Genomic DNA, 27,442 nt, shown 5'->3' on the forward strand with positions numbered 1-27,442 from the left:
CACCATATAGATTATCCACTAAAGTCATTTTACAAGTGGCTGAGAATCTTTCAAAGATTATCTCCTTTGGAGGAGAAAAGCTAATTTGTTCTTTTTTTAAATCAAGTCCTTTGGATTTTCCACTCCAGGTTTGGATGAAGTTACTGGCCTGGTGGTCAACAGCCCGGCGAGGGAGGTAAAGTACATAGCAGGGAGACCCATTCTGGACAACAATGCCGTGAATCTGTTTTCTTCTGTGGTCACTGCCCTCCTGCTCCCAACGGCTGCTTGGGGGTTCTGGCCCAGGGAGTGAACTTTATTTCATTTACAAAGGTTGGAACTGTGGTAAGTTCAGCTAAATTTGCAATTCCGAGTTTCATCCTAAGAAGAGTAACAGTAATGACATGGCGAAAATGCCAGCTCCTTCCATGTCCATCGTGATGGAGTCCACATTTTCCTCTTAGCAGCTCCTCGTAACAGCTGCCGTCTTCCTCCTGAGTGATGAGCACACAGACTGTGCCCATATTTCCCTTCTACTCAGCAGAACTTCCTGAGCAGTGAAGCTAAAATGTCCCTGTATGTTGCTGTGCACTGAACTGAAAGCTCCTACTTGGTAGATAAAACTTTTGTTTTTTTAAACCAGTGTAGGGACTAAAAGGGATAAAATTTTAAAGTGGTCTCAGTTCTGGTGGAGAAGTGCTGCTGTGCCGATTGTTATATCTGTTTTGAGTGGTTTAAACCAATGAGTGTGGAGCCCGAGCAGGTGTGTCCTGCTCTTCTCCTGTCACTTGCATTTCCAGTCGTGAGGAGCGTGGACTTTGGTTCCCAGTGACCTGTGAGGCCTGCTCCATGTTTGTTCTTCCTTCCCCAGGGTTAGTGATGGAAAAAAAGCAAATGTCTTTTTCATATGACAATTTAGAATGCATGAAAATATTTTTAAGTAAAAGCAAAAGAGATCTACCTTGTATCTGAAAAACGTGCACCTTACCATATATTTCAGTTGATCTCTGAGCAGCAATTATCTGAAATTTAAAATTTTTTAATATATTTTCTAGCTTTCTTTGAAATTTGTATAGGAATCTGGAATTGGCATCTTGAACAGTTAGAGTCACTGGGAGAATCCTTTTCATTTGCTCTCCTGGAAATTGCTGGAGACGTCATGATTCTCTGTTCTGCACTTCTGTGTTGTGCTTTCCTCTTCACTGCATCCCCGGCTCAGGTGCACCCTGCGTTTCACGATGACTCACTTTGTGGTGAAGGAATGTGATGTGCTGTGGATTTTTTTACTGAAAGTATTTTGAAATATTTCTCATGATTTCCGTAACTTTCCCCCTGCCCCTTTTTCATTCTTAGAGAAATTGGGGGAAGATTCCATGAATAAGGCACCATCAGAGTGGATAAAGCTTAGAATACTTTATAGGTGACACTACTACAGTGACGATCTAGAACTGACATGGTTCAGGAAAAAATAAAACAGTTGACACCCTTAATCCTTAAGCCAAGCAACTCAGTGAGTCTCAGCCATTGGTTTTCAACTTTGGGTCTAAGTTGGAAACACTTGAGCACCTTAAAATAATACTTTTATCTGTGCTTCACCTCCAAAGATTCTGATTTATCTGGTCTGGGGTACAGCCTGGGCATTGTGACTTTTTAAAGCTCTGGCTGCCCCCTAAGAATCATGTAGAGAATTGTCAAAAGTACTGTTGCCAAGGCCCCTCTCTAGAGCAAGAAAATCGAAGGTCTGACAGTGAGACTCACACGTGGGTTACTTTTATAAAGCTCTCTGGGAGAGTCTAACGTTTAAACAGGTTGAGAACTACTCCGTAAGAATATCCTAAAGCACTGTACCTAAAAGAGATTTCAGAAGAGTGACACTTTTCATTTCTGTGCAGACAACTGTTAGCAGCAGGGGGGTGAACAGCCGGTGATCATAGAATGTCTATAGCTGCGTCGCTTCCACGTCATTCCTGCCTCGCTGCTTCATGCACTTGTTCTAGCAGAGCTTTGTTTCCTCTTTTCCTCGAGGTTCATCCTCATGACGTACTATGGGACAAAAATATTTATTGGAACCATCTTTGAGTTTGGTAGAATCACCATATCATTAGTATTTTGGGGAAATACTGCTTCACAACAGTCCTTTCTCTGGAAACCTAGGGATAGTCGTGTTTTGGAATCCAAGTTTGTCAGATTTTAGAAAAGTAAAATATTTTACTTAGAACTCCCAAAAGAGTCTAGGGTGGCACTCATTATCAAATAGACCGTAAAGAACTCAGATCAGGTCAGGTTTTGTCATCAAACTTAGGGAGAAACTTGTTGTTTTCAGAGCTTTATTGGGTATGAAAATTGTAGATAAGGAATTATGGCTTTTTAAAAAAAATCTTAGGTGTAGTTTACTGTAACATCCTTTATAATTGGATATTTAACTAGTTCAGCCTATTCTTCCTCTTTACTGAGTGAGCAGTTCATATAAAAAAACCTTTTCCTGGAAAGAGCTCCATGTAATAGTACAATAAAACAATACGTTCTGCCTGCCTTGGCAGCCGAGAGGTGTGTGCACCATTTCTTGTCATGCTGTTACACAGTAGAGCAAGTTGTTTGTGGCTCAGGGCAGCTCCTGAGGGACCCGAAGACGTCAAGGAATGGCACTTGAAGACTCATCAGATGGAGCCACCAAGAGAACGATGAGTCACTACAACCTTCTTAGCTTCTCTTGTTACTTGGGTTATCCTTCTCAGCCAAGGTGCATATATCTCTCTTATTTCCAGCTGCTATATATATGTATTACATATATGTGTGTGTGTGTGTGTATGTATATGTAGGATGTTGGCTTCAGGAATGCCAACCCCTCCCAACTGGATATAGACCTAGTGTGGAGAAAAATCATGTGAGCTCAGGTATTGTGAGCTTTGCTGTGTGCCTGCAGGGTGAACAGCTGCTGCCGTTGGTGCACAGTGGGTATGCTCTGCCTGACCATCTGATGTTCCTCATGCTATCACAGTGAGAAAAACTGTATTTAGCCACCAAACTCCCAGGTGAACTGTGCATGCTTTGAAGATGAGAACACAATTACACAGCTTATTTTAATCCCTTAATGGAGTATCTGTTGCCATAACTTCAAACAGTCCCAAACATTTAAAATATATGAGTGTTCAATATGTTTGCTAAACTTTTTTTACTCTAATCACTGTTTTCCTTAAGAGTTACTGAAAGTTGATAATCAGGAGCGTATTTCTGGAGGAAAATCAAAAATGAAAAAGCCACTGTGGCTACCTGAATTTCTGAGGACTGTGATGATTCCCTATTTCTCTATCATGTGACTCAATCTTGATGATTTTGAAAGTAATGTGAGGAAATGATTGTAGGAGTGAGGGTGGGGTCATGCTGGCAGACAGGGCTCCTGAAAGTCTTCCCCACCGAGACTAGATGTCGTAATTCTCTTTCATGTGTCATAACTGCCCCCTTGAAGATTTATACGTGTGGCAACTCTTTTTTTAATGTTTGGATTTTTTTCTTTTTTATTAGTGTTTAATTACATAAGTAATACACTGAATCTGTTCTTCTTGAAAAATTAGAACATTAGCGATAAAGCTAAAATACCCTTTTACCTCCACTACCCCCTCAACAAACCTAGCCCCATCCCCACTTCCCCAAAATAGCTACTGCTAGAAATTTGAAATATTTTCTAAGTAATATTTATTTTGGGTGTGTTTTAGCACTCATTCTTAATGAGTGAAATTTTGTTATAATTAGTACTATCATTTTGCTCCTTCAAGTTAGGTGCTTACACCCAAGAAAATCCTATTTAGGAAAAAAGAGTAGAAGGATGTATACCTAAATATTAATATGATATCTGGTAAGATTATAGATGATTTTTGTTGAAATAATTTTAAGTTTATGATATGTGAATTATATCTCACTAAAGCTGCTATTAAAAATAGATATGCAGGGGCTGGCCATCTGGCTGAGTGGTTAAGTTCACACGCTCTGGTTCAACGGCCTGGGGTTCATCAGTTTGGATCCTGGCTGTGGACCTGGCACTGCTCATCAGGCCATGCTGTGGCTGTGTCCCACATAGAAGAACTAGAATGACCTACAACTAGGATATACATAGAAGAACTAGAATGACCTACAACTAGGATATACAACTATGTGTTGGGGCTTTGGGGAGAAAAAAAGAAAATACATCTGTAAAAATAATTTTAAGTACTTTTCTAAAAAGTCTGCAATCAAATGTGTTTCTTCTACAAATCAAAAAGTACTCAAAGTAAACAAAATAATCTCTGAGAATTACCCCTCTTCCCCATCTACCCCTCCCCATCATTATTTTAAGTGATATTCCTTCCCTTTATAAACTACCTTATAAACAATGAATTAAAAGAGTAAAATACGATGTGTTGAGAATTTTGTCATACAATTAAGTGTTTGCATGCATAATTCCAAATGCAAATACTAAGCAAGATTTTGAAAAATTTGCAAAAATCCAGTCTCAAACAAAATATAGTACATAGGCATGAAGATATGTGTTACTTACATTAATTTTGAGTTAGTAACTTGAGTTTCTGAAAGTCAGAAACAACTGTACAATTTTTGACATTTATTTTTTAAATGCTTTTTTGGCATATAATTTATGTAACATAATAGTAACATTTCAAGTATGAAATTCCAAGTTCTTAGCATATTTGCAGAGTTATATAACCATAATTGTGATCTAATGTTAGGATATTTCCATCACTGCAGAAGAAAGTTCATTCCATTTACATTCACTCTCTATCTCTCTTATGACCCCAGTTCTAGATAACTGTTAATCTGTTTTTTGTCTGTATATGAGCCTTTTATGGAAATTTCTTGTAAGTAGAATCATAAATGATGTCGTCTTTTGGGTCTGGTTTCTTTCACTAGATTAATAATTTTAGTTCCATCCCTGTTGTATAATACATCCTTACTTCATGCCTTTTCATTGGTGAATAGTATCCTGTTGTATAGATATACACATTATTTTTTCTTCCACTAGTTGATGGATATTTAGGGTGCATCTATTTTTGGCTGTTATATGTAGGTTTGCTACGAGCATTCACATATGAGTCTTTGGCCATATATTTTCATTTTTTTGCTGTATACCTGGGAGTGAAATAGATTCTGAATCATATGGTAATTCCATGTATAACATTTTAAAGAAATGCCATTTTTTTACAAAGTGGCTGCAAGATTTTACACTCCTACCTGCAATGTATGAAGTTTCCATATTCTACACACCTTTGCCTGCACTTGTTGTTTGTCAACCTATATGCCCGTTGATGGATGAATAGATAAAGAAAATGTGATCTGTGTAGCTGTCTAAATGGAATATTATTCAGGCATAAAGAAATCCTTCAATTTTGACAACATGAGTGAACCTGGAGGACATCATGCTAAGTGAAATAAGCTAGACATAGAAAGACAAATATTGTATGTTCTTTCTTATATGTGGGACCTTAAAAATTAGAACTCGGAAAAGCTGAAAGGAGAATGGAGGTTGCCAGGAGCTGGGGTTGTGAAATGGGGAGAAGTTTGTCACTGGGGACGAACTTTTGGCTCTAAGGTGAGTAAGTTTTAGAAAATTTAATGTACAGCATGATGGCTGTAGTTAATAATACTGTATTATGTACTTTAAATTTGCTAATAGTAGATTTTAAATGTTCTCGCCACAAAAAAAAAGTAATTGTGAGGTAATGATTGTTAGCTTGATTGTGGTAATCACTTTACAATATATAGGTATATCACACCATCACATTGTACACCTTAAATATATGCAGTTTTTGTCATGCCTCAATAAAGCTGAAAAATTAATTTACATATCAATATTAATACAGAAATCGTTTGTAGTAAATCAAGGGGTGAGTGGGGCATGAAGAAATAGTAATAAAGTGTGTACTTCTGTTTCAGATTCATTATTAAGAGGAAGAAAGACCTAGGCATAAACTAGAGAAAAATTGGTTCAGACAAGGCTTTTGTTTCAAGAATGAAGAGATTGAATGAATTTAAGGGCATAGATGGGGAAGTGATGGAGAGGTTGCTGGTAAAGGAGATTCAGTTTATAATTAGTAAAATCTCTTTGAGAGAGCAGGAGAGAGAGAGATACATTTGCAGAAATCTGCTTATCCAGGGTAAGAGGTGAACTTTGAGTGTTATCAGGTGAGAGATCACTGGTGGGTAGATATTCAGGGATATTTGTGAGTTTCATGGCAGTGAGCTGAAATCTGTCTTCAAATTGTCTAATTCATCTTTGTAGTAGGATATGGTCCCAGTTGTAGAAACTGAAGGAAAAGGTGAGAATTTGTGGGACTCATAAGGCCTGGGGAAGATCTGAATATTTATGAATCATAGAAAAATGATTTAATTATCAGAGTATAGTAGGATATGAGTTATTTATAAAAAGCCATTGGGAGGGGCCAGCCCAGTGGCACAGTGGTTAAGTTTGCACGTTCCGCTTCGGTGGCCTGGGGCTCGCCGGTTTGGATCCTGGGTGCGGACATGGCACCCAAGTCATGCTGTGGTAGGCGTCCCACATTTAAAGTAGAGGAAGATGGGCACGGATGTTAGCTAGAGCCAGTCTTCGTCAGCAAAAAGAGGAGGATTGGCAGCAGATGTTAGCTCAGATCTAATCTTCCTCGAAAAAACAAAACAAAACAAAAAAATGAGAGTTGAGACAGTACTGATTATGCAGAAATAGAAAGGAATATAAGAAAACACTTGGGGGGAGCCGAGGCAACAGGGGGTTAGTGTGGGTGTTCCAGCACCCAGCCTCATTCCTCCAACCTCCTCCTCCTGCCAGTAAAAGAAAAAAAAAAATAGAAAAGAAAATACTATAAAGTACATGCTCCCCAAATTATATAACCTAGGTGAAATGGATAAATTCCTAGAAAAACAAATTACTAAAACTGATTCAAGAAGAAATAGAAAGAAGACATTGAAAGATTGAACAGACCTATAAAAAGCAGAGATTGAATCAGTTAAAAAAAAGGGGAGGGGGGGGCTTCCAAGAAAGAGAAGTCCAGGACCAGATGACTTCACTGGTGAATCCTACCGAACATTTAAAGAAGAATTAACACCCATCCTTCCCAAACTATTCCAATAATAGAATATGACGCTTTCCAACTCATTCTATGAGGGCAGAATTACTTTGATACCAAAGCTACATCACAAGCAAAGAAAATTACCAACAAATATCCTTAACATCCCTTATGAATATAGATGCAAAAACCTTTAACAAAATACTAGCGTAATCAACAAATATTAAAAGGATTATACACCATGAACAAGTGGGATTTATCACAAGACTGCAAAGGTGGCTCAATATACAAAAATTAATGTAATACACCACATTGATAGAATGAAGTGGAAAAACCACACAGTCATCTGAATTGACACAGGAAAAGCATTTGACAAAACCTGCCAACCTTTCATAATAAAAGTACTCAGAAAATTAGGAATAGACGGGAACTTCTACAACATGATAAAGGCCATAAGAAAACCCATAACTAACAACATAATCAACGGTGAAAAACTAAAAACTTTCCCCCTAAAATCAGGAACAAGACAAGGATGCCTGCTTTTACTCCTTTAATTCAACAATTCCAGAACTGGAAATTCTAGTGAGACCAATTAAGCAAGAAAAGGAAATAAAACACATCCAAATTGGAAAGGAGGAAGTAAAACTTTTTCAATATGCACATGATATTCTATTTTACAGAAAATCGCAAACTATCCACAGGAAAACTAGTACAGTTAATAAAGAATTCAGCAAAGTTTCAGGGTATAAGATCAACACACAGAAATCAGCTGTGTTTCTATAACCAGCAATGAACAATCAAAAAAGGAAATAGCATCCAAAGAATACCTAGAAATAAATTTAACTAAGAAGTGAATGATTTGTATACGAAAACTACATTGCTGCAAGAAATTAAAGACCTAAATAAATGGAAAGACATCCAGTGTTCATTGATTGGAAGAATTAATGTTGTCAAAGCGATCATTAAAAGAACAAAGTTGAAGGACTCACGTCCAAGCCCGTTCACAGCAGCACTATTCACAACAGCTAAAAGGTGGAAACAGCCCAAATGTCCATCAATGATGGATAAACAAATTGTTGGATATACATACAACAGAACAGTATCCAGCCATAAAAAGGAATGAAGTACATGATACATGGATGAATCTTGAAAACATTATGCTAAGCGAAAGAAGACAGACACCAAAGGTCCTATATTGCATGATTCTGTTTATATAAAATTTCCAGGATAGATAAATCCATAGAGACAGAAGGCAGATTAGTATTTGCCAGGGGCTGAGGGGAGAGGGTATTGGGGAGAAACTGTTTAATGAGTAAGGGGTTTTACTTTTGAATGATGGAAAATGTTTTAGAACTAGATAGAGGCGATAGTTGCACAACATTGTAACTGTAAATGGTACTGCATTAATTTAAAATAGTTAATTTTACGTTTTGTAAATTTTACCTCAAATTATTTCAAAAAAGATTTAGGAGTGGTGTTCCCTGTGTTAGGATGGAATGGACTTTAAGAAGCAGGTGGAGCCGAACATTGTAAGGACAGGTTGGCACCCAGCCTGAGCACTAATCCCTCAATTGCTTTGAGTGCTAATGGATAACTCGTAGCTGCCCTTTCCCCCCAGAATTGCCCTCCCTAAAACAGGAGCCAGTTTGCCCTGGAGGCTACAAACCGCCCCCTCTACCTACTTCTCTAACACTTGGCTGACTTGCACAAAAAGCCCCTGGTCTCAAAGTGGGACCCACTCTGTGGCGCAGTCTGCCCTCAGAGCTCCCCTGGGCAGGGGAAGGGAGACTGAAGCCTCCAGCTGAGACCATAACCTTGTTAACTTCCCGCCTCCTGCTCACTCCTGCTCCACTCAGTCTCTCTCCTGAGAGAACCGCCCCATTGAGTCATTGGAACAAGAATTGCCTTCTCAGGCTCTGCTTCTAGGGAACCTAATGCAAAAGGTTCATGTAAAACCAATACTGATGGTGAATTTATGGCATTTGAATTATATCTCAATAAAGCCATTATATAAAAACACATTATTTATAATAACTAAAGGCTTATTTTTTGGTGAGGAAGACTGGCCCTGAGCTAACATCTAAAGGGTTATTTTCTTACTGTTGTTTTTAAAAGCCTACCTCACCAGGGTAATGCACTCCTGAAAACCCCTGGTCACTTTAAATCTCTTAAGGTGAAATTTTAAGTATCAGTATTTAAAGGGGAAAATCATTTGTTCTCAACTCTCAAATCAATCCATTTTTTTTTTTAGTCAGGAAGATTGGCCCTGAGCTAACATCTGTTGCCAATCTTCCTCTTTTTGCTTGAGGAAGATTGTCACTAACATCTGTGCTAATCATCCTCTACTTTGTATGTGGGACATCACCACAGCATGGCTTGATGAGCAATGTGTAGGTCCACACCCGGGATCCAAACCCACGAACCCCAGGCTGCCAAAGTGGAGTGTGTGAACTTAACCACTATGCCACCATGCTGGCGCCCCCCCCCCCCCCCCATTTTTTTAACATCAAATTCCACTGAAATGGTCTCTGTTACAGTAAATCAAGAGTCAACCTGGGTTACCCTTGCATGACAGATCAAGACAGTCACCCCCATTCATGTAGTTGATGACCTACAAGTTCTTTGGTGGCTTTTTGCTCAGTGAAATCCACACCCACAAAGCGTGCACATATACTCAAGGTTTATGTAATTCAACCTTTACTGTAAAAAAGAAAACAAAAAATATAAACAATGGAAATGATGCACAAGATGGTCATAAAAACAACAGCAGACCACAAGTACTAGCGAGAAGTGGAAAAAGCGGCAGTGTGTCCATCTGCAGCCCTCGCCACGGAGGAGGCACGATGTCCACACTGGTCCTCAAAAGAGGAGGGAAAGCCTCACATGCTGAAATAGGGCTTTTAAAGGAAGCTGTTCTTAATTTCTTCCAACCAAATGGGTGTGCCTTGTTGTATGGCTGTACTGACCCTGGTGTTAGTGACAGTGATGTCTGTGTACTGTGAGGATGGCTAGATCTGTAACCTGCTTTCACTTGTGTGCCTGTGGCTGCAGCCTCACTGTTCACCAACGTACTGGCTGCACCTGGACGAGCTCCTTCCGCTCAACCCTTTTTAAAAAAAAAAAAAAAAAGCTGGTTGGGGACTAAAGAGGAAAAAGAATGGGAGACCATGTGAAAAAAGGATGGAGGCCTCCCCAATTCCACAGGGGTGGGAACGGGGGTGGTTCAGGATTAGAAGTCATTCCCTTAGTGGAAATGCCGTGACTAAACCCTGAGGTCAGTTTTGGGAATTAAAACAAACACCTAAATTTCCTTTTATTTAAGACACACACAAAGCATGTTCCCTGATTCTCTTCACTGTCCGATCCTGGGAAGACGGGTATGCTGCTGATCCCTAATTCCGCTTCAGGGTGTGCTGTGGAACTCTTACACCGTCGAGGTACTTGCTGGTGCTGACCCCATCCCTGTCCCTGGCGACAGCGGTGGAGGGGTATCATGGGCCATGGAAGTGGCGGAGGCAAACGGGATGGGTGGGTTTGCAGGAAGTAGAGTGGGGGATGGCCTGGAAGAGTTCCTCAGGTCCAAGCTAGAGGGTTGGGGGAGGGAGGGGTATTCTGAAAGCTCTCCCCCTACCCAACAAGTTGGCCCTGGAGAGAGGCCTCCTTCTCTGACTCAGGAAGCAGATGGGCTCTCGACATTGCCACGCTGCTCTTGCTCCGACACATTCTCCTCCTTCTGCTCCAAGTCAAAGTTCTGTGAACAAGGTTGCAGGTGAGGCCTGGCCCTGAATTTGCCCAACTCCCTGATACTCCCAGGGGCGGTGCGCATAATGACCATGTACAGCCTGCAAAGGCAGGCAAGAGCCACTCTACTGGGTTATATTCCACACCCCTCTGATGAGAAGCCGTTTTCTCTATCCCATCTGACATTTGGGCCTGAACCCACCTCAAGCTCCTGCAAAACCTCGTCCATGAAGTCCCGGGAGTTCTGTTTGTAAGACACAGCTAATCGAATTGCATCATTGAAGAGCTGGGGGGAGGTGGTAGGAAGGAAGACATGGCAGTGGGTACTGCTTCCCTGTACTTGGCCTGCACTGTACCCACAGGCCCAATCCTAAGTCCACGCAACACTCCACCCCTAAAATCAGCAAGGTCACCCCTCAAGTCACCTTCTCCTCATCACCCTGATGCATGAACTTTTTCCTCACCAAGCCCAGGCCCATCACCTCCTCCACTGTCAACACTTACATGCCCACTCATGGTCCCCACAACAATCCCCATCCTCCAACATCCCTGAAGACAGCCCTTCTCTTCGTAGCGTCCCCAGTCACTTCACCAACCTGCCCTTCCCTGACCTCACTAGAATGACCTGCAGTCTACCATTACCTTCACGACGTTGGTACCATCGGCAGCCGAGACAAAATACAGGGGCAGGGAGAACTTCCTGGCAAAATTGAAGCTTTTTTGGGTCATCTTTATGTCTGCTGTAGAGAGAAGGCAGGACATTGGCCTGTCCATTAAGGGAGAGGGTTTTGCAGGGTAGGTCACAGGAAGCCCCCATTCCAGAAACTGGGATGAGCAGGGACAGTCAGGGGATGTGCCCTGAAAGAGTTCATTTAATGGGGATCTGTGCCTTGGGAAGAGGGCAGGTTGGCTCAGTTGACATTTTTACCGGGAAGGGAAGTGATGGCAAGCAACCAAAGGCTTTATCTTGGGAAGGAGGATGGAAAGGTTTGTTGCCCCAGGAAAGGAGGAGGAAGCGTGTGGTGGTGGGTCCCCCATGAAGTGCTGACGCCCACCATCAATTTTATTGGCCACCACGATGCATGGGACCTCTGGCCTGAACTCTCGAAGCTCCGCATACCAGGTGCTTAGGTTCTTATAGGTGATTTTCCTTTGCACATCAAACACCTGCAAAGAGCAGAGAAGGAAGACAGCTCAGGTGTGCCGTCGTATCTGCAGGCCACCCCCAGGTGACTCGCACAGGCAGCTGAGCATGGGCATGTGCCACAGGTTTGCGATCCTGGACTGGGCACCTGCTCTGAGCTGCAGCCCCTGACAGGGAAGCCCTCTAGAACTCCAGATCCAAAAGTGTTAAAATATTTATTCATGTTTTTGTTATCTTGTCACCTAAGCTTATTTACCCATTTTAACAAAGTTGCATAATTTTACTAATCAGTATAGTCTGTTACAAATTGTGAAGATTTTTCCTAGTCTATTCTTAACTGCTTAAGCTTGGTTTAAAATTCCTTTGTAATAATTTTAAATACTAGAATTTTCCTTTAGTTACTATTGACTTCCTTTTAATTTTAAGCTTTTGTTTAATTTCCTATTCATTTTGTATTTTTTTTTTTTACTTTTTATTAGGATTATGCTAGTTTATAACCTTGTAAAATTTCAGTTGTACACTATTGTTTGTCAGTCATGTTGTAGGTGCACCCCTTCATGCTTTGTGCCCACTCCTCACGCCCCCTTTCCCCTGGTAACCACTAATCTGTTATCTTTGTCTACATGTTTAACTTCCACATATGAGTGGAGTCATACAGAGATTGTCTTTCTCTATCTGGCTTATTTCACTTAACATGATACCCTCAAGGTCCATCCATGTTATTGTGAATGGGACGATTTTATCCCTTTTTATGGCTGAGTAGTATTCCATTCTATTTATATACCACATCTTCTTTATCCCATCATCAGTTGATGGGCACTTAAGTTGCTTCCACATCTTGGCTATTGTAAATAATGCTGCAATGGACATAGGGGTGCACAGGACTTTTGGAATTGCTGACTTCAAGTTCTTAGGATAGATACTCAGTAGTGGGATGGCTGGGTCATAGGGTATTTCTATTTTTAATTTTTTGAGAAATCTCCATACTGCTTTCCATAGTGGCTGCACCAGTTTCCTATTCATTTTGTGTTTTAAACTTTTTAAAAGTAATTTTTATCTGTTATTTTGTAGCTTATCATACTTTTATTAACTTCCTATAATTTATAGCTTTTACCTATTTTAAAGTATCAACAAGAAGCATGAGCACATGGACTTCTCTAAGGGCAGGGAGGCCAGCAATCCTAAGACACTTCAAGTTGCTCCTTCCTCCCTTGCAGGGATCCTTCAAGCCTCTCACGGGAGCTCCTCAGAAGCCAGCCTCCTGCTTCCAAGCCGTTCTCCAGAAGACTCAGAGGCCCAAACTGCCCAGCACAACAGTGGACTGAGATGAACAGCCCTGAAACCCCCTGGAGCGGCTGATCTCACTTCTCAACCACCCAGTCCTTCATGGGAGCAGCATGGACCACACCCAGGGCCAGGGGCTGCCCCACGTGGTGGTGGGCATGGGTCAGCAGCCTTCACACCCCGAGGCAGCAGGAGGTCCACCTGGGAAGCTCTTCCATGCTACTCCCCAGGCCCCATTTCAGCAAATGACCATGCTGTCTTCAATTCCCAGAAAGATTTCTCATAAAGCACGCTTGTAGTGGAACTTCTGGAACCTGCTTCACACCAGGCTGCCTCCCATGATCACCATCAAACAGTCCCTTTTGTCTAGGTTTGGGTTCCTGAGCTTCCTCTCCTTGTTTTGAGAGCTGAGGAGGAGCTGGCTGGGACGAGGAGCATCCCCATCAGGGTTTCAAGGGGGAGAGTGGAACCCCGGCTGGCAGGAGAAACACCCCTGGGCCTCTGAAAAGGGTCCAAAAGGGGCCAATGGAGATGTGTCAGAGGCAGGAGGAGGTCATTCCCAGAGATAAAAGAGAGGTGAGCTCAAAGCACCAAGTGCCAGTGCAGAACGGAAACAGAAACAGCTGGGACCCACCCTCCCCAGTCTCAAGGGTCAGAGATGTTGACTATGCAAGACTTCAAGTACGACTTTGGACACTACCCTGTTACCCTCTTTTGTTTTGTCCCCTTACAGGTACTAGTATTAAAATTTTGGAAAATCCCAAGGGCTCTTGTGCTTAAAGGACAGTAGGGCCCGAGGATGGAGCCAGGGAGTTCATAGGCAGGAGGTCCTAGGGACACAGGTTTACACAGCTCGCCTCCTTTCTTGGTCCTTCCCATGGCTGAGTTTCAGGCCCTCTTATGGGACTTACTACCCCCGGCTACTTGGGTGGACCCCTGAGGACTGTGTTCCAGACAGCAAAGTGAGAGCTGGGAGGGAAAAGAGGGGCTGGTTTGGGAAGGTAAGTTCCTTGGGAACCGCAGAGTCCACTCAGCGCGTGTCTGCCCCTAGAGAGCAGCACCAGGTGACGTCTGAGGACAGCCTTGGGAGCTTGTCTGAGTAGCTGGGCTCCATCACGGAGGGACTGTTTGCTTCTCCTTTTTTTGTGTGAGGAAGATTGGCCCTGAGCTAACATCTGTGCCAATCTTCCTCTCTTTTGTATGTGGGTTGCTGCCGCGACGTGGCTGACAAGTGGTACAGGTCCATGACCAGGATCCAAACCCGCAAACCCAGGCCACTAAAGCAGAGCGTGGCGAACTCAACCACCACGACACGGAGCTGGCCCCCCGTGTTTGCCTCTTAGATGCTCTGTCTCACGTTGGAGCCCTGAACTTGCCCCTCCCCTAGCATGGTGGCTCTTCTCCCATCCCCGCCTGAAGAGGAGTGCACCTGGCAAGCTCTCACTCAGAACCTCCAGGGAGCACGTACATTCTGAAGGGTCCCCAGGCTGCGCCGGTCCCCTCTCCCCAAGCACCCAGCCCTGGTGGGGAGGGCTCAGTGGGGCTAAGCCCCTCACCCCCTCACCCCTTAGGCCAGACCTGCCCAGCTTCTGTCCACCTCCAGGCTGGCCTCCTACCATGATGCAGGCGTGGGCCTTGTGGTAGTAGGAGGCGTGCATGCTCTGGAACCGCTCCTGGCCTGCTGTGTCCCAAAAGTCTGCAATAAGAACACAGCTCTGACTGACAGGGGCTGGAGGGCGGAGACCTGGGCACCCTAAGCACCTCTGTGCAGGTCTCTGAGTGCAGAAACAACACACACGTGGGGAGGATGGGCGGAATGGAGACCACGCAGCTCGCACGTGTGTGTCATTAGGACACGATCACCTTGGTGTGTGAGAGGCGTTGTGTATGCCCGTGGGCGTGGGTGAGAGGGAGACACAGGCCCAGGGCCAAGAGGAAGAAGAATGCAGGCAGGAAGCCCGAAGAGGGAGAAGGTAGGTGCCCCCCTTGCCTCCACCCACAAAATACAGGACCCTCCAATGTCAAAACTGGGCAGACTTTCCGAGAGTGGTGACAGCAGATGGACACAGGCAGGATGTGTGGCCTGGCCAAGGGGAAGGCTGTGACCTCGCGGAAAGTCAAAACCCCGAGGAAGATAATACTCAGATCACATTTGTATTTTTTTACACTGGCTAAATGAGAACACCGGGTCCAAGTGCTGCCTCCCGCCCTCCCTGGCCCTCTGGTTCTCAGGGTCTTCCCTGCCTGGGGTCTCATTTCCTCCCTGCTTTACTCTCTCTCAGGGACCTTCTCTCCCCTCCCCCTCCCCTCTCCTCCCCCTTGAGAGTCGGCTGGCTGGGCCCCGTGCTGCTCACCCACAAGGACAGTCTTGCCGTCCACGGTGGCCGTGTGTTTGTACAGGGTCAGGGCATACGTGGACAGCTGCTGCGGCTGACTGCATTCGTGTTAAGCAGCAAACAGGAATAAAAGGGAGGTGAGGAAGGTGCTTGGGGGGGGCACTTGTGTGATGGAACAGGCCCTCTCTCCTTTGCTTCCTGGAGTTAGGTTTTAAATTGAATGAATGCTGCAGACAGAGGATCAGCTTCAAATATTGCTGGCACAATGGAAAGGCGAGGGCGGGAGAAGCTGTGTGTGTCCTGGTCATCTGAGTCCAAGGGGAAACATGGAACGGCATTTTACAGAGCAGCTGTCATGAACTGCATCAGGTAGTTGGAAAATGCAACCGTGGATGCGCCAGCTCCTTAATGGACGGGCTCCTGCAGGCCAGAGGGGAAACCCAGCCATAGGCAGCAACATGACCGTTCCAGGGAAAGAAGCCTCGACAAGCTGCTTATGAACTGCAGTTTGCCTGTATGTGAAACCCTAACAAAAAGCCCAGTGAATAATACTTCCTAAAGCTGCAAGACACTGGTGGTTTAACCAGCAAAGCCGGACGAAGCAGGTGGGAGGGTGCAAAGGAGCACCTGGTAGAAGGTGAAGCAAGACACACACAGACTCCACCTTGGTGGCTGGGGCCCAGGGCAGGGGCAGCAGGCTCCAGGCGCTTCTCACCCATGGTCCTCAGTGCATTCCCCGGTAAGATTTTTAAAACCATCCTAGTTGTCAGGGAGGGTCTCACTCCAAACCCACACAATGCGACAATTCATGGGAGGAGGGAGAGGCTGGCAGCTCATATCTTACAAAGTTCAGTCATACTGGAGAATTTTTAAATATTAGAAAGCCCAAGTTTTGAGGTCAGAGAGCTCAAGTGAATTGCCCAAGGCCAGAGCTACTCAGAAGAGGTGGGGCTTGAGTCTAGGCATTTGACCAGGAGCTACTAGCCATTCTACTTGCCCTCCTAATACAACGCCAATCCAAATGAGTGAGCTCCAGAACATGCTGCATCGATGATGTGCAATGCCACATGGGTCAGTCGGCAAGAAACCAGCCTGAATGGAACCGGTGCATTCACTCACCTATCTCTCCTCCCTTGACCACTGGAGCAAAGGGGTGGGCAGTGGGGTTGAGTTGGCATGAGGGTGGGAAGGGCCACAGGAACAAGGAGCATTTCAAACCTTGAAGGATACAATCCATCCATGAGAAATCTCTCCATAAGTCTGTAAGGAGAGTGTGCAAGGTGGTCAGACATGTCCCCCGAACTCTCCTCCTTGCCCTGCTGCATGACCCCAGGTTGACAACCTGGGAGCCACCTGTGGCTTCCCAACTCCCATTTATTCCACAGCCACACGGCTTCCTCTGAAGGACAATGCCCAGGAACTGCCCACCCTCTCTGCTCCTGACAGCCCTTATGTTCCCGGCCCCTCGCTGTAATAACAACCCACAGCTGCTTTCCCTGCATGCTGGGACCCCGTCTTAATCCTTTTTGGGTACCACAGCAGCTGATCACCAATACCAGTTGAAGAAATAAAGGCCTGCCTCCAGGGTAGACCATGTGTCTACACTGGAGAAGTCTGTGTGAACCATAAGCTCAACAGATCTGAAAGTGAGTTTGTTCAACCCACTAACCCTGCCCCTGCCTGTAAATTATCTATTTAGCACATCACCTGACTCTCCAAGCCTGGAACCTGGGAATCACCAGACTAACCCTGATAACAAACAGCTCACGTTGCCCTAAGTGCACACACCAGCCCAAGTGAGGCTCTCAGATCCGTTATTTTCACCTCTTCACACTGTTGAAAGCACAACTACCCTCGCTTTATGCACAGCAAACCGAGGGCAGGGAGGCTGTGCCCTCTGCCTGAAAGTCAGTTCCCCAATATTCTGCAGGTCCTTCAGGGTTTTGCTCAAACATCACCTGAGCAATGAGACCTTCCCGGATTATCTTATTTATAGCAGGCAAGTCTGTCTCAACTTGTACTCGATCTCTGCCCTGCGTGTGACAGCAACTGAAATATTAAGTATTTTACTTAATGTCTCTCTCCCTCAACTGGAATGAAATGCCGCTGAAAGCAGTTTTTGATTTTTAATCTACTGCTGCATCCCCAGTGCCTAGGACAAAAAACATTCAGACTATAACTACCATCCAAACACCACGCAAAACTGGAGCCCACCTTTCCCCCCATCAGCAAAGGGTGAGTGGGGGGCCTAGACTTCCACCATTTTGAGACTGTAAGGAGGGGCCCCCACAACGTTCCCAAGCTGGGTTGGTGTCAAAGAAGGCCAATTCCCTACCAGATGGTAATGGGGCTCCCTCTCCCCATAGCATCAGTGGAGAGCACAGGCGCCTGGACTTCACACCCACCAGCAGCTGGGGGAGTGGTGGGCGTGGGTGGTGTGCAGCCTCTCCCCTTTCTGCGGAAGCAGTGCCACAAGAAGCCAGCTAAGACAGAAGGTTTACATAAGATCCAGTCTCATAACATGATATTCAAAATGTCCAAGTTTCAACTGAAAATCATTCATCATACCCAGAACCAAGAAGATCTCAAACTAAATGAAAAAAGACGATCAACAGATGCCAACCCTGTGATGATACAGATGTTAAAGGTATCTGACAAAGCTTTTAAAGCAGTTGTCGTAAAAATGCACCAATGAGCAATTACAGGTATGCTTGAAATAACTGAAAATACAGAAAGTCTCAGCAACAGACTACTTTTCAGCATATAAATGGAAGATGTAAAGAAGAACCCAATGGCTATTTTAGGACATTTGGAAAATACAATAACCAAAATGAAAAACTCACTGGATGGGCTCCTAGCAGGATGGAAAGAACAAAGGAAAGAACCACTGAACTTTAAAACAGAACAAAAGAAATCACCCGAGACAAATACTAGGAAGAGAACAGACTGGAAAAAAATGAACAGAGCCTCAGGGATTTGAAGGACTATATGATGAAATTCATGTAGGGAAAAGAGAGGAAAAAGAGGACCAGGCTGAAACAATAGATGAAATAATGCCTGAAAACTTCCTAAATTTGGAAAAAGACATAAAAGCCTGTAGAGTGAAGAAGCTGAACAAAACTCAAAGGATAAATCCAAAGAAATGGACCCCAAGACAGCACAGTAAAACTCCTGAAATCAAAAGACAAAGAAAAAAGCCTTGAAAGCAGTGAGAGAGATGACACAGTCCCTATATGGGAAACCATTCGAAGGGCAGAGGGTTTCTCATCAGAAACCATGGGACCAGACGAAGTGGCACATTACTTCTCAAGTGCTGAAAGAAAAGAACTGTCAGTCCAGATCCTAAATCCAGTGAAAATATCCCTCAAGAGTGAAGGGGAAATCAAGATGTTCTTATATGAAGGAAAATGAAAAGAATCTGTTTCCAGCAGACCTACCCTGAAAAATGGCTAAAGAATGGCAAACAGAAAGAAAACAATAAAGAAGGAATCTTGGGGTATCAAGAAGGAAGAAAGAACAGAGTAAGAAAAAAATATTGGTAAGTGCAATAGACTTTCTTCCCCTGAGTTTTTTTTTTTTTTTTTAAAGATTTCATTTTTTCCTTTTTATCCCCAAAGCCCCCCGGTACATAGTTGTGTATTCTTCGTTGTGGGTTCTTCTAGTTGTGGCATGTGGGATGCTGCCTCAGCGTGGTCTGATGAGCTTTGCCATGTCCGCGCCCAGGATTCAAACCAACGAAACACTGGGCCGCCTGCAGCGGAGCGCACGGACTTAACCACTCGGCCACAGGGCCAGCCCCTCCCCTGAGTTTTTAAAATTATTTTCCATGGTCAAAGCACAAGTTATCACAACAGATGACGGAGTTCTCAGCGTATGTAGAGAAAATACTTAAGACAATTAAACAGGGGAGGGTAAAGGGACATAAAGGGAAACAAGGCGTTTACACTTCACTCTCACTGGTAGACTGCAAATTTACGTATATACAAGATAATACTTAGAACTACCACTACAAAAGCTACAGAGAGATACACCCAACAACACTACAGATAAATCAGAACAGAATGTTTAAAAATGTTCAAGCAACCCACAGGGAGGCAGGAAAAAACAAAAAGAAAAAAGGAAAAAGAAAAAAACTAAACTGGCAGAGCTGCGCCGTAGCCAATCTAGAGTCACAGCTATTGCTGTTGCTCACAGCAGCTGAGCCTGTCAGATCCCCACAAACACTGAGCAGGCGAGCCCTGAGCTGCTGCCGTGAGGGGACTGACAGGGCTGGGTTCCTGAGAGCCTCTACCCACATTTTTACTGCTGATTCATTAACACTGACCTTATACTGATGCCCAGGCACAGTCACTCCTGCCTGAAGCAGCTTATGGAACATCCATATTTCTCAGGAAGGCACATCGCAGCCTTCTACAAACCACAATACCACAAACAACTCTACACACAGAAATTTGACAACTTAGACAAAATGGATCAATTCCTTAAAAGCATAAACTACCAACTCACCTAGTATGAAACAGATCCCTTGAATAGCCTATAACTATAAATCTCTAGGCCCAGATGGTCTCAGGGGAGAATTCTACCAAACGTGCAAAGAATTAATATCAATTCTGCACAATCTCTTCCAGAAAACAGAAGAGGAGGGAACACTTCCCAGTTCATTTTATGAGGTCATTTTACCCTGATATCAAAACCAGTTAAAGACAGTACAGGGGCTGGCCTGGTGGCACCGCAGTTAAGTTTGCACGTTCTCCTTTGGCAGCCTGGGGTTCGCTGGTTCAGATCCCGGGTGCAGCCCTACACACCGCTTGTCAAGCCATGCTGTGGCAGACGTCCCACATATAAAGTTGAGGAAGATGGGCACGAATGTTAGCTCAGGGCCAGTCTTCCTTGGCAAAAAAGAGGAGGATTGGCAGCAGATGTTAGCTCAGGGCCAGCCTTCCTCAGCAAAAAAGAGGAGGATTGGTGGCAGATGTTAGCTCAGGGCTAATCTTCCTCAAAAAAAAAAAAAAAAAAAAAGACAGTACAAAAATACCCCAAAAACATCAGATCAATATCCTTCATGAATATAGACATGTCATTAACAAAATATTAGCAAAGAGAATTCAGCAATATATCAAAGAAGTTACACACTCTGAGTAAGTATGATTTATTTCATGGATGCAAGCCTAGTTCAATATTTGAAAATCAATCAATGTAATCTACCATATTACCTGGCTGAAGAAGCAAAATCACATGATCGTATCAATCAGTGCAGAAAGTGCATCTGAAAAAATGCAACACCCATTCATGATAAAAAAAAGTCTCCAAAAAAGAGGCATAGTTTGGAACTTCCTAACCTTAATGAAGAGCTCTAGAAAAACTTACAATTAATGCATACTCAATGGGGAAACACTGAATGTGATCCCTCTAAACTCATGAACAAGGCAAAGATGTCTACGCTCACTTCTTGGTTTTAACCAGTGTAATAAGGCAAGAAAAGGAAATAAAAAGCATATGACTCAGAAAAGAATACAACTGTCCCTATTTCCAAATGCCATGATGGTACACAGAGAAAATACTAGGGAATCTACAAAAAAGACTCCTAGAACTAATAAGTAAGTTCAGCAAGGTCATAGGATACAAAGTCAATGTACAAAGATCAACTGTGCTTCTATACACTTGCAATGCAAACATATATACAGAAATTTAAAATGTGATACCATTTATAAATGCTCAAGAAACAAAAAAATGAAATACCTAGGTGTAAACCTAACAAAACATTTATAGAACCGGTATGCTGAAAACTACAAAATAACCGATGAAAAGAAATCAAAGATGATCTAAATAAATGGAGAGACACACAATGTTTAGGAATTGGAAAGCTCAGTATAAAAAGATGCCAATTCTCCCAAAATTGATATATGGGCCTACTAAAATCCCAGCAAGATGTTTTATAGGTATAGGCAAGATTTTCTAAATTTATATAGACAGGCAAAGGAATTACAAGAGCTAAAACAATTTTGAAAAAGAAAAAAGTGGAAGGAATCTGTCTACTTGATTTCAAGACTTATTATACAGCCACAGTGATAAAGACTGTGTGGTCCTGGCAGAGGGACAGACACACAGATCAATGAAACAAAAGGAAGAACCAGAAAGAGTCCCACAGAAGCACTGCCAACTGGTCTGTTTACAAATGTCCAAAAGCAATTCACTGGAGGAATGAAAGCCTTTTCAACAAATGATGCTGGACCAATTGAATACTGTATCTATTAGCAAAAAAAACCAAAAGCAAAACCAAACAAAGAAACAACCTTTGCCCCAAACCCTCACGCTTTAAATAAAAGTTAATTCAAAATTTATCACAGACTTAAACGTAAAATCTAAAACTATAAGACTTTTAGAAGAAAACATAGGAAAAAATCTTTGGGACCTAGGGCTTGGTGGAGACCAAAGGCCATGATCAATAAAAGGGGAAAAAAATGGCGAATTGGACTTCATGAGAATTAAAACCTTTTGTCTGTGAAAGACTCTATTATAAGAGGATGAAAAGATAAGCTACAGAATTGGAGAAAACGTTTGCAAACCACACATCCAACAGAGACTAGTACCTAGAATAAAAAAGAACTGTCGAAACTCAGTTAAAAAAATCCAGGGCTGGCCTGGTGGTGCAGCTGTTAAGTGTGCACGTTCCGCTTCGGCGGCCCCGGGTTCACCGGTTCGGATCCCGGGTGTGGACATGGCACCGCTTGGCAAGCCATGCTGTGGCAGGCACCCCACATATAAAGTAGAAGAAGATGGGCACAGATGTTAGCTCAGGGCTAGTCTTCCTCAGCAAAAAGAGGAGGATTGGCAGCAGTTAGCACAGGACTAATCGTCCTCAAAAAAAAAAACAACAAAATACACACACATTAACAATAGAGTGAAAAGCCACAGAGTGAAAGGTCAAGAAGGTATAATGATGTCTCTCTGAGTCAATAATAAAAAAAAAAAATCCAATAAAAATAAACAGACATTTCACAAAAGAGGAGCTCCACATGGCCAATAAGCACTAATAAGTGCAAAGGTGCTCAATATAATCAGGCATCAGTGAAATGCAAAATTAAGTCACTACAGAAACTCTTAAATATATATCTCTCTCTATACGTGAATGATCAACACTGATAATTGCGTTGTTCAAAGCTTTATCACCTTACAACTTTTTTCCCTGACTGATGTATTGATTATTGGGAGGAATATCCATTCAGAATGTGGTCAGTGATCCAGTTAAAAAATTAGACTTGGCAAGGTTGTAAACTATCATCAACTCAATAAAAAAAAAAAATTAGACTTGGCTACTCTTCCGCTCAAACCATCCAATGGTTTCCCATTTCTTTCAGATCAAAGCCTCCTCAGATCCCCAGCCCCACCACTGACTTCCACTTCCTCTTCTCTTCTCTCCCGTTCTCTTTCCGTTGCTCCCTGTTCCAGCCACCAGTCATTTCCTCTCGTTGACATGCACCTCCCCCAGATACCTGCATGGCTCGTTCCCTGGCCTCCTTCAGGTCGTTGCTGTACGTCCACTGTACACACAGGCTTGCCCTAACCAGTCTCTCTACACTGCAGCTGTGCTTTCCCCACCTTTGTGAGGGCACTCCTTATCTGTCAGTTTAATACACTCTAGCCATGATTTTACACTTTTGAGATTTAAACTGTAGCTTCCATTGTAAAAGGGGGGGAGATTTCATCTGTAACTAAAAAGAAATAGCACCCACATTATACAGAAAATACACTACTTTCTTAGATGGACGTAGAAAACCACACAGTGAAAGTACTCCAGCCACAGAGGGTAAGAAAAGGACCTGTGCTTGGAACACTGTCTGGAGAGATCATGTGCTCAGGGAGTAGAGGAGGAACAGCTGATTGACACTCGTCTCATCACAGCAGGAGCAGTGAAAGGTGCAAACAAAGGCCGAGAAGGGTTTTCTTAAGGAAAGGTTGGCCTCTGGAAGACACGACAACAGGAGAGACAAATTCCCTCCCAACTTCCTGTGGCTTAGCGGACAGCCAGCTCGGCAGGCCTGAGTTCAAAAGCAGAGCGGGTGCACCCTCTGGAGGCCCCAGAAAGCTCCCACTGCTACACAGTCACATGGATGGTCCTTGCCATCCTTTCCCAAAAGTATTTAGAGTATTACAGGTGCTGGATCCCTGTCTAGAGGACCTTTTCACAAGGCATCCAGCCCATCTACTCCTGGCCTCAGGGATAACAAGAGCTTGGGACATGGGGCATGCTGTGTATTCTCTGCCTATAATTTCCCCCGGTCGACTTGAGTTTGTACTTACACCATGCAGCCTGAGCAGGTATGTGCCTTTGCCCAATGATAGACAATTATTAAGGGGAAAACGAGACCCTAAAGGCCCAGTTAGACAGCTATAAAAGAAAAAAGGCAATGCATCTGGACTGAACTACACTCAAACAGGGAATCAGAAAAGGCCTTGTCTTGTTATTAGGCAGAAAGAACATTTGAGGTGCAAAGAAATTATTAAGAAGAAAAGCAAGGGCTGGGAGAGCCTCAGACGACTCCCCAGGGGAAGATGCCTTCTGGATTTGCAGAGAGAAGGCGCAGTAAGAGCATGGGTGCCTCTCAGACTGCCAGCAGCCACAGTGGTACTGAAAACATGAAGCAAACGCTTGGGTGTAAGTGGGGACTCAGGGAGGGGCTCTTACCCATCACCCAGAACAGGGTTTGACCCTAGTCGCGCTCAGCACTTGTCAAGTGGACGTCCTTTAAAGGGGAGCCAGGCAGGACACTGAGATCATGAGCTGGCTGGGTTGGATGCGGGTGTCAGCGGAGGACATCTCCCTGCAGCAGCACCCAGCTCAGGAAGGTGGCGCATGCAGGAGGGAAGGAAAGGCCCCCAGGAGGCAGTGCCCGGGTCTGAGGATACCCGCTCACATGCAGTGGAGGGGCCCACCCTCAACGGAGGCTTGGGATCCAGAAACAGGCCCAAAGAGGAAACAGGATCGAGCGCAGGCACCTGCTGCATGAGGAAAGAAGGCAGCTCCAAGGAGGTCTCGGGAGCGGGGCGGCCGCTCCTCCCACTTTCCAGGCCGTGCCAGGTGGCACCACCTCCCAGACGCTATCGAGAGGAGGCTGTGCACAGATGCCCTCCAGCTACAATGAATGCAGGAGTTAATCCACCTCTTCACAGTTTTCTCCCAACTGAGTTTAGATTCACAAGTTGGAGATATTGAAAACGGTCATAGAATTCTTGAGTCCCAGTGCAACTGAACCAACATTTCTCACCTGCTCGCCTTCCCTCAGATACACCGTGTTTTCATCATGGTCTTTGTGTCTGGGACAATGTTTTCCCTGAGATACTGTTAGGTGCGGGGGACTGGCTTGTTTTCCAAATGTCGTAACTATAGAGGTCAATGCTCTGGTAATCGCTGACATCCTGTTAATTGCCTGGACTCTTATTTTCTGCTGTTTTAAGTGAGGCTTATAAGAGACTGGCATTGAACCTGGGGGTTGGGTAGCCACCTTGGATCTCACACCAAGCTACATTCTCCAACGTCTCTGTCAGGTATTAAGCTGACAGTTTGCTCTCACCTGCCTGCCATTCCTGTTCTCTGTTTGTTGGTTCTAAACTTGGGTGGGGAAAAAGGGGGTGTTATTTACTGAGCAACCTCCCCAAACTACAACACTCTCCCTCACCTTTACTGTATAGGCATGCTCTTGAGGATGGTCAAAGCAACTGTAAAATACTAATCCAGAGCTGCACTGTGAGCGCTGGGGTGGGGCAGAGAGAGAATGTGAATTCATGAAGATAACCTAAAACCTAGCAAAGCCCCTGGAGAATTATTCACAGCCACCTGAGTCCAAGGATATGTTAGTAAAAGATGAAGCTGGAAAACAAGGTGGATCTGGAACACCTGGGAGATAAGACTAAACCAGACATCTGGTCGGGGCAAGTCTACCCCCATCCTGTGAAGGCAGAAATGGAAGTGTGCCCACAGCAGCCCACAGGTGAGAAACAGGATCACACCTTGTGGACACAAGATGCCAGCACTGCGGGCCTCCCTTCAGCTCTCCAGGGTGGCAGCTCCACACCTGTGCACACAGGCACTGAAGTCAGAAGAACACACCAATCTCTATGCTGATTACAGTCAGCTGTCATTTCTATCAGCTCTTCTCAGTCTCAGTCAGCTCCTCCAAGAAAGCATCTTTAGCACCTGTATTCAACCTGTCACTGGTCGGGCTAGGCACACCTCTCACACTTTCCCCTCTCCATTCCCACTGTTTCCACCTCGCAATCCTTCAGCCCACACACCATATACTGGCATACCCCAGCTCTCACCTCCTCACCTTGGACTGCTTCATCAGTCTCTAGGGTAACCGGCCCCACACCTTCTGCCAGGACTCATGGAAAAAGCCCACCTTCCTCAGTCCTTATGCCTTGCCTGCCGCCCAACACGCACAGCTGCCAATGTGATCCCCCTCGTTCCCCCATGCACACCTGGGCTCCAGCCAAGACTACTCCCTTACCACTTCCATAGAAGCCACGCTCCTGAGCCTCTGGAGGGCTATTTTCTAATAACCCAGACTTGCTCTGGGCCTGGTCTTTCTTCCCTAATCTCCCAACATACTTGGACTTGCCCACGGCGCTGTCCCCCAGGCAGATGATCTTCACGTTGTCCTCAGCATCGTATTTCTCTTGGTCCAGCTCACAGGGTTTGGCTCTGTCCCCGGCCATTGGCTCCTGGCTGTAGAAAGGGGCTCAGTCCAGGGGAGGGGGGTCTTATCACTGTCTGGGAAGATCAAGAGGCTGTTGTTAAAGAGATGTTAAGTCCCCCAACCAAATCTACTTTTCCTCTTCCTGGACAGAGGAGACAACGAGCTGATGAGAGAGGGGCCCAAGAACACGCTTGCATCTTTCTCTATTCCCCATCGGCCTGGCTGCCACTTGCTGAACTGTGGGGTTGTCATCTTGGCCACACCAAGATCCTCTTAGGGTGGTTTACCGTATGTCACCTCTGCAGCTATGCTCAGGGCCACACCTCCCACTCCCACCTGGAGGGGACAGTATTCTAAAGCCACACCGAAGCCACAGTTCAACAGTTACAAGTTTTACATACAAAGTTTCCTCACTTATAAAACAGGGCCCACATCACAGGACACTGGCAAACGGAGCGCTCTGAAGGCCTGCGCGCTCGTCACCGACTGACTGGCCTCACCGGCACTCCCGACCCTCCGCCCCGCGCCTCTCCCCTCCCCTCGCTGGAAAGCCCCGCCCGGGCGCTCTCCTCCGCTCCACGCGGGTGTCGGGGGCCTAACGCGTCTGGGGACCACCTGCACCGCCCCCGCTTGACCCCACCGCCCGTCCTTTCCGCCACCGGGCCCTCCGTCCGCCCAGGGCCCCCGCCGGTCTCGGACTGCGGCGCCCCACGCCGACCCGCCGCGCAGGCGGCCCGGGCGAGGCCGGAGAGACCAGGGACGCCGCAGGCCGCCCGTCCCGCCTGTCCCGCCCAGACCCGTCCGGACCCGGCGGCCCGGCTCCCGCGGCGCCGCGCTCCGCTTCCGGCTCTGCCCGCGTCCTCGCAGCTGCTACGCAACCGCGCAAGGACCCCGAGCAGGGCTGCCGGCGCCGGCCTGAAGGACCCCGCCGGGGCGCGGGCTGGCTAGCGCGTTGCCGGGCAGGAGCACCGCTGGGCAGCGCGCGTTTGGTCGGGGCTGGCCCGGGGCTTTCAGTCTGGGGTAGGCTCGCGTCTGGGGACCGAGCTGGGCCTCCAGCGGCCCGAGTCTGGTCTGGGTGATGTGGGCTCCGCGAGCTGAGGAGTCGAAAGAAAGATTTCTTGGACTCTGAAGGTCTGGCAGTAGTGCTCTTTTATTCAGAGAATAGTGTGGGAAATGTCGATGAAAATAATCCATAACCAATCTATAAATGAA

The 27,442-nt window shown here is 45.1% G+C and overlaps 2 protein-coding genes and 1 long non-coding RNA gene across 31 annotated transcripts in view; 1 reads left to right on the forward strand and 2 right to left on the reverse strand.

The window, feature by feature from the left end:
* TMEM19 (transmembrane protein 19) overlaps positions 1-13,961 on the forward strand; it is a 30,356-nt gene extending 16,395 nt beyond the window's left edge. For 5 of the 9 annotated variants that reach the window (XM_070271972.1, XM_070271973.1, XM_070271975.1 and 2 more), the window contains one exon: positions 129-5,817. In XM_070271972.1, coding sequence (XP_070128073.1) covers positions 129-292 — 164 coding nt within the window. In that variant the 3' untranslated portion in view covers positions 293-5,817. Of the gene's footprint in view, positions 1-128; positions 5,818-13,130 lie in introns of those variants that run through there. The other 4 variants (XM_023644019.2, XM_023644017.2, XM_023644020.2 and 1 more) reach the window with 1 other exon arrangement.
* On the reverse strand, positions 3,921-6,819 carry LOC138924874 (uncharacterized). Its single transcript, XR_011440224.1, has 2 exons — positions 4,106-6,819; positions 3,921-4,069 (listed from the first exon to the last, which is right to left on the reverse strand). It is a non-coding gene; the product is annotated as an uncharacterized lncRNA (long non-coding RNA).
* LOC100064692 (rab-like protein 2A) lies at positions 9,709-27,167 on the reverse strand. 21 transcript variants are annotated; one of them, XM_070271990.1, is made up of 10 exons: positions 27,038-27,164; positions 26,143-26,300; positions 16,764-16,793; positions 15,552-15,631; positions 14,814-14,893; positions 11,825-11,936; positions 11,412-11,506; positions 10,972-11,055; positions 10,660-10,779; positions 9,709-10,496 (listed from the first exon to the last, which is right to left on the reverse strand). In XM_070271990.1, exons 2-9 carry the CDS (start codon positions 26,247-26,249, stop codon positions 10,699-10,701), a joined length of 669 nt encoding a protein of 222 aa, XP_070128091.1. In that variant the 5' UTR covers positions 26,250-26,300; positions 27,038-27,164; the 3' UTR covers positions 9,709-10,496; positions 10,660-10,698. The 21 variants fall into 21 exon arrangements, with proteins under 21 accessions (XP_070128091.1, XP_070128085.1, XP_070128081.1 ...); XM_070271984.1 differs by having other exon boundaries at positions 9,709-10,134; positions 11,412-11,509; XM_070271980.1 differs by having other exon boundaries at positions 11,412-11,509.
* Positions 27,168-27,442: the final 275 nt, after the last annotated feature.

This window comes from Equus caballus, chromosome 6 (genome assembly GCF_041296265.1).
Source record: "Equus caballus isolate H_3958 breed thoroughbred chromosome 6, TB-T2T, whole genome shotgun sequence".
NCBI classification, from domain to species: Eukaryota; Metazoa; Chordata; class Mammalia; order Perissodactyla; family Equidae; genus Equus; species Equus caballus.